General features: G+C 58.2%; 1 protein-coding gene across 1 annotated transcript in view; it reads left to right on the forward strand.

Annotated features, from left to right (window-relative positions):
• LOC140473425 (ras and Rab interactor 2-like) overlaps positions 1-7,315 on the forward strand; it is a 30,940-nt gene that overhangs the window by 2,488 nt on the left and 21,137 nt on the right. Inside the window, exons 2-4 of the mRNA XM_072567601.1 lie at positions 1,620-2,016; positions 4,718-4,804; positions 4,881-4,975. Coding sequence (XP_072423702.1) covers positions 1,620-2,016; positions 4,718-4,804; positions 4,881-4,975 — 579 coding nt within the window. The remainder of the gene's footprint in view (positions 1-1,619; positions 2,017-4,717; positions 4,805-4,880; positions 4,976-7,315) is intronic.

A 7,315-nucleotide genomic window follows, 5' to 3' on the forward strand; every position in this document is an offset into this window, starting at 1 on the left:
TATCCCTGGTCCGGTTCCTGTAATTTTCCCGTTTTCCCAGCAGCCTGTGGCAGGGTCAGTGGGGCCCTCCGGTGGGATAAACCTCCTTCACTGTCTCGGGGCTGCAGAACTCGTTCTGCATTCACAGACCTCCACCTGCATCCCCCGGGACACTCCCAGCTGTGGGGTCACCGCTTACTTTCACATAATGGAAGCTTCCAGAACAACTAGCGCAGCGTCGTGGCTCAACGGTTAGCACTGCTGTCTCCCAGCACCAGGAACCCTCCGACAGTGCGGCACTCCCTCAGCACTGACCCTCCGACAGTGCCCACTCCCCCAGCACTGACCCTCCGACAGTGCCCACTCCCTCAGCACTGACCCTCCGACAGTGCCCACTCCCTCAGCACTGACCCTCCGACAGTGCCCACTTCCCTCAGCACTGACCCTCCGACAGTGCGGCACTCCCTCACCACTGACCCTCCGACAGTGCCCACTCCCTCAGCACTGACCCCCCGACAGTGCCCGCTCCCTCAGCACTGACCCTCCGACAGTGCCCCCTCCCTCAGCACTGACCCTCCGACAGTGCGGCACTCCCTCAGCACTGACCCTCCGACAGTGCCCACTCCCTCAGCACTGACCCTCCGACAGTGCCCACTCCCTCAGCACTGACCCTCCGACAGTGCGGCACTCCCTCACCACTGACCCTCCGACAGTGCCCACTCCCTCAGCACTGACCCCCCGACAGTGCCCGCTCCCTCAGCACTGACCCTCCGACAGTGCCCCCTCCCTCAGCACTGACCCTCCGACAGTGCCCACTCCCTCAGCACTGACCCTCCGACAGTGCGGCACTCCCTCACCACTGACCCTCCGACAGTGCCCACTCCCTCAGCACTGACCCCCCGACAGTGCCCGCTCCCTCAGCACTGACCCTCCGACAGTGCCCCCTCCCTCAGCACTGACCCTCCGACAGTGCCCACTCCCTCAGCACTGACCCTTTGACAGTGCCCACTCCCTCAGCACTGACCCTCGGACAGTGCCCCCTCCCTCAGCACTGACCCTCCGACAGTGCCCCCTCCCTCAGCACTGACCCTCCGACAGTGCCCACTCCCTCAGCACTGACCCTCTGACAGTGCCCACTCCCTCAGCACTGACCCTCCGACAGTGCCCGCTCCCTCAGCACTGACCCTCCGACAGTGCCCACTCCCTCAGCACTGACCCTCCGACAGTGCCCCCGTTCCCTCAGCACTGACCCTCCGACAGTGCCCGCTCCCTCAGCACTGACCCTCTGACAGTGCCCACTCCCTCAGCACTGACCCTCCGACAGTGCCCACTCCCTCAGCACTGACCCTCCGACAGTGCCCGCTCCCTCAGCACTGACCCTCCGACAGTGCCCACTCCCTCAGCACTGACCCTCCGACAGTGCCCCGTTCCCTCAGCACTGACCCTCCGACAGTGCCCGCTCCCTCAGCACTGACCCTCTGGATGCCTACCCCTTGGTGGGGGTGGTTGGGTTTCGGTGGATGACGAGGGTGGGAGCGACCTCTCCAGGTCCGTCCCCTGCAGTAGGCCCGGGGATTGGAAGTGGCTGGGAGTGATGTGGAGCTGGTGTGGTGACAGTACGTTCCTCCCTCCCCCCCCAGGGTTCCTGTCGGCTCCCGGGGACGGCCCTGTGCATGTTCAGACACCACTGGGTGCTGTGGAGCGATGCAACGAGACACTTAAAACACATTCCTCTTGCAGCCACTCCGCAGAGTTCCCAATCTGTCACGGAGCTGCTCCCAAAGCACAGTCAGGCACAGGATTCCTCACCCCTGCCCTCTCCCCGGTGCCCGGTGAAGGACCGTTCGGCTGCGGTGTGGTTCGTGATGGGCTGCAGCGGTTTCCAGCTGCTGAAGTATTTCCTGTGGTGGAGGAGCACAAGGCTGGGTGTGTAGGGAACGCGGATGTTATTGTGCGAACGGCGTCTCTCACCAGCCCGGGTGGAGCAGGAAAACTCCCCACCCAGCAACCCGACCCACTCCCCACAGGGTCCCACAGGTAACCTGAACAGGACCGAGGGAGCGGGCACTGTCGGGGGGTCAGTGCTGAGGGAGTGGGCACTGTCGGAGGGTCAGTGCTGAGGGAGTGGGCACTGTCAGGAGGGTCAGTGCTGAGGGAGTGGGCACTGTCAGAAGGTCAGTGCTGAGGGAGTGGGCACTGTCGGGGGGGGGGGGTCAGTGCTGAGGGAGTGGGCACTGTCGGAGGGTCAGTGCTGAGGGAGTGGGCACTGTCAGGAGGGTCAATGCTGAGGGAGTGGGCACTGTCGGAGGGTCAGTGCTGAGGGAGTGGGCACTGGGGAAGGGTGGGATAACACTCTCCTGCCCGGAAACGCCTGGAGTGACCCCTCGGGATCAGGCTGTGCGATTTGCCATCCCATCCCCAATCCCTCCCCTGGGTCACATCCGAATGGATTAACGCCTGCTGGCAAGGGGCTCAGGGATGGCTTACTGCTAAAAGGCGCCAGGTACATGCAGCTTGTTATTATAACTAACCCAGTGCTGTCCCTGCCCTGGGAGTGTTTGATGGGGGGACAGTGTAGAGGGAGCTTTACTCTGTATCTAACCCTGTGCTGTCCCTGTCCTGGGAGTTTGATGGGGGACAGTGTAGAGGGAGCTTTACTCTGTATCTAACCCCGTGCTGTCCCTGTCCTGGGAGTGTTTGATGGGGGGGACAGTGTAGAGGATGCTTTACTCTGTATCTAACCCAGTGCTGTCCCTGCCCTGGGAGTGTTTGATGGGGGGACAGTGTAGAGGGAGCTTTACTCTGTATCTAACCCCGTGCTGTCCCTGTCCTGGGAGTGTTTGATGGAGGACAGTGTAGAGGGAGCTTTACTCTGTATCTAACCCCGTGCTGTCCCTGTCCCTGGGAGTGTTTGATGGGGGGACAGTGTAGAGGGAGCTTTACTCTGTATCTAACCCCGTGCTGTCCCTGTCCCTGGGAGTGTTTGATGGGGGGACAGTGTAGAGGGTGCTTTACTCTGTATCTAACCCCGTGCTGTCCCTGTCCTGGGAGTGTTTGATGGGGGGACAGTGTAGAGGGAGCTTTACTCCGTATCTAACCCCGTGCTGTCCCTGTCCCTGGGAGTGTTTGATGGGGGGACAGTGTAGAGGGAGCTTTACTCTGTATCTAACCCCGTGCTGTCCCTGTCCTGGAGTGTTTGATGGGGGGACAGTGTAGAGGGAGCTTTACTCTGTATCTAACCCCGTGCTGTCCCTGTCGTGGGAGTGTTTGATGGGGAGACAGTGTAGAGGAAGCCTTACTCAGTGTTTAACCCCGGGTTGTCGCTGTGTGGTCACATGAGCAGACCATTGTGATTGGTGCTGTGTCATGAACACATGCAGTGTTGTGGTTACTGATGTCATTGTGGTTTACAGGAGCTGACTGGGCCTTTCTCAAGGCCCGGAATTTCCGATGTCACGTTTTCCTTCTCTAATTTTACTGGAATCATGAGATCTGTTCCACTGCAACGTGGGGGACCCCATTTCCCATTCAATGGCAGCTGTGCTGCAGCCTCCAAGTGTACCAGAGGGGCTGAATGGCCTCAAGGCTCACATCCAACAACAGGCTGGCCCTCCTCATGGACAGGGAGAAACAGGGTTTTCAGTGGGAAGTGGGAATGAACGGGAAGGGGTTTGGGTCCATTGGGATTGTGGGGAGTGGGAGTGAACGGGAAGAGGTTTGGGTCCATGGGGATTGTGGGCGGTGGGAGTGAACGGGAAGGGGTTTGGGTCCGTTGGGATTGTGGGCGATGGGAGTGAACGGGAAGGGGTTTGGGTCCATTGGGATTGTGGGCGATGGGAGTGAACAGGAAGGGGTTTGGGTCCATTGGGATTGTGGGAAGTGGGAGTGAACAGGAAGGGGTTTGGATCCATTGGGATTGTGGGCGATGGGAGTGAACAGGAAGGAGGTTTGGGTCCATTGGATTGTGGGCGATGGGAGTGAACAGGAAGGGGTTTGGGTCCATTGGGATTGTGGGAAGTGGGAGTGAACAGGAAGGGGTTTGGGTCCATTGGGATTGTGGGCGGTGGGAGTGAACGGGAAGGGGTTTGGGTCCATTGGGATTGTGGAGAGTGGGAGTGTACGGGAAGGGGTTTGGGTCCATGGGGATTGTGGGCGTTGGGAGTGAACGGGAAGAGGTTTGGGTCCATGGGGATTGTGGAGAGTGGGAGTGAACGGGAAGGGGTTTGGGTCCATTGGGATTGTGGAGAGTGGGAGTGAACGGGAAGGGGTTTGGGTCCATTGGGATTGTGGGCGATGGGAGTGAACAGGAAGGGGTTTGGGTCCATTGGGATTGTGGGAAGTGGGAGTGAACAGGAAGGGGTTTGGATCCATTGGGATTGTGGGCGATGGGAGTGAACAGGAAGGGGTTTGGGTCCATTGGGATTGTGGGCGATGGGAGTGAACAGGAAGGGGTTTGGGTCCATTGGGATTGTGGGAAGTGGGAGTGAACAGGAAGGGGTTTGGGTCCATTGGGATTGTGGGCGGTGGGAGTGAACGGGAAGGGGTTTGGGTCCATTGGGATTGTGGAGAGTGGGAGTGTACGGAAGGGGTTTGGGTCCATGGGGATTGTGGGCGGTGGGAGTGAACGGGAAGGGGTTTGGGTCCATGGGGATTGTGGGCGTTGGGAGTGGACGGGAAGGGGTTTGGGTCCGTTGGGATTGTGAGGAGCTGTGCTGATGTACCTTCTTGTCTCCAGCAGGATGCCGGGTCCCCCTGTGTATGATGCCCCCGAGATTCCTTCTCCTGAGCTGCCCACACACCGTCCGTCCCTGACCAAGGTCAGCATCCTGGACCATGATGCCCCCGAGATTCCTTCTCCTGAGCTGCCCACACACCGTCCGTCCCTGACCAAGGTCAGCATCCCTGGACCGACTGATCTTCACCCCACTCCGTCTGGCTCCAGCTCAGCCTGAACTCTGCCACATCGCTCTATATCCTACAACGGGAGAGCCCTGGGGTTCGTATCGGTGTCTGTCCCCCAATCCCCCCTCCCCACACACCCTCCTACCCCCTCCCACTTCCTCTCCATCCCCCACTCCCCCATCTCCTTCATCTCCCCGACTCCCTCTCCTTCCCACTCCCTCTCCCTTTCCCTCTCCTTCCCTCTCCCTCTCCCTCTCCTTCCCTCTCCCTCTCCCACTCTCTCTCTCCTTCCCTCTCCCTCTCCTTCCCACTCCCTCTCCCTTTCCCTCTCCTTCCCTCTCCCTCTCCCCTCCTCCTCTCCTTCCCACTCCCCTCTCTCTCTCCTTCCCTCCCCCTCTCCTTCCCTCTTCCCTCTCCCTCTTCCCTCTCCTTCCCTCTCCCTCTCCTCTCCTTCCCTCTCCCTCTCCCTCCCCAACTCCCTCTCCCTCTCTCCCTCCCCCCACTCTCCCTCCTTCACCCTTTCCCTGTCTCCTCAACCTCCCCTCCACTCTCTTCCCCCACCCTCACCTTCTCCTCACACCCCCCCCCACTCTACCCTCTCCCCCTCTCTGTCCCCTCCCCCCCCAACCTGTCCCCCATCACCTCCAGCCCAACCTCTGCCTGCTCCCCACCCCCCACCCCTCCCTCCTTCCCAACTCCATGGGGTAACTATACCCCTCCACCCCCACCCCCCCCTTCCCTAGTGGAGGTGGGGGGGAGGTTTGCCTTGCTTTCTCGGGCAATATGCAATACCTGGGCTGATCGACTGTAGCGGGCATCGCAGTCTCACTCCAGTTCCCCTGCTTCTTGCTCTTCCGCCCATCAGTTGGGAATGGGGACCGGGATGCGGGAGGTGGGAGGTGGGAGGGGGAGGGACATTACATCCTGACAGGAAATACTGGATTGGGGACACAGACAGAACCCAAACCCCTGGGATCTTTCTGTGCTGTCTGCAAACTCCCTTCCACGCTGACCGTTACCAACCTCGATCTGAAGCTGGTTTCGGGGCATTGTTACGGGGGGGGGGGGGAGCAGGAACTATTTTTAAATTTGTAAACAGCAATAAGGAACAACCCTTTTAATTCCTAAACTAATCTTTCAAAAACTCCCTTTTCAAACAATCCCTTCCTGTGATTGAGTGTGGAACTTGTGGACAGCACTGACACCTTGTGGACAGAGTTTGTGCAGCAACTCAATTACTTGTGCATTTCATCAATCTTGATGTCCCCCTGAATTCTCTGCCTCAGGTGAGCAGTTGGACCAGGAGTGTGTGCACCGTTGTTATGGACTCGGCCAGGCCACTCAAAAACATTCTTGTCCAACCACTCTCTACAACTCAGACCCTCGAGTCCAGGCTACATCCTTGTAAATTTCACTCTTTCCCAGTTTAATAACATCCTTCCTTTGGCAAGGTGACCAAAACTGAACACAATATTCCCAAGTGCGGCCTCACCAATGCCCTGTATAACTGCAACCCTGACTTCCCCAACTTCAACACCGAATGCGCTGACTGATGAAAGGCCAGTGTGCCGTCAGCCTTCGTCCCTGCCCTGACTACCTGGGACTCCACTCTCAGAGAACTGTGCACCTGAACGCCAAGGTCCCCCTGTCCCGCTGCAACTCCTTAAGGCCCGACCATTCACCTTGAAACTCCTGCCTCGATTTGACTTTCCAAAATGCGAGACCTCACACCTATCTATATTAAACTCCAGTTGCCATTTCCCGGCCCAACTTCCCCGACTGATCAAAGTCCTGCTGGAATTCCTGAGAACCTTCCTCACTGTCCACGATCCCGCCTATTTTAGTGTCATCTGCAAAAAAAAACTTACTGATCATGCCTTGTACATTCTCATCCAAATCACTGCTATCGATAACAAACAAGCATTGGGCCCACCACCGACCCCTGGAGCACCCCAGTAGTCACAGGCCTCCAGCCCGACAAACATCCTCCCTCACTGTTACCCCTCCTACCATCCAGCCAACTGTGTATCCAGTTTTCCAGCTCCCCCTGGGACTCCATGCGATGTAACCCTTCCAGAGCAGCCCTACCATGTGGAACCTTATCAAAGGCCTTACTGAAATCCATATAGACTACATCTACCACCCTCCCCTCGTCAACCTTCCTGGTCATTTCAACAAAGAATTCGAACACATTTGCTCACAAAGCCACGCTGACTCCTCCTAATCAAACCCTGCCTTTCCAAATGCCTGGATATCTTATCCCTCAGAATTTTCTCAAGTAACTTGCTCACCACAAATGTTAGGCTTTCTGCTTCAATGTTGTCGATGACAAAGGCCCCGCTTGCCTAGCAACAGCGGTGTGATTGGCTCCCAGGTCACTGCACAGCTTGGGGCTGCGAATACGATACAGTGAGCACTCCCAGCTCAGGAGGTC

The sequence above is a fragment of the Chiloscyllium punctatum genome, unplaced genomic scaffold (assembly GCF_047496795.1).
Source record: "Chiloscyllium punctatum isolate Juve2018m unplaced genomic scaffold, sChiPun1.3 scaffold_596, whole genome shotgun sequence".
Taxonomy (NCBI): Eukaryota; Metazoa; Chordata; class Chondrichthyes; order Orectolobiformes; family Hemiscylliidae; genus Chiloscyllium; species Chiloscyllium punctatum.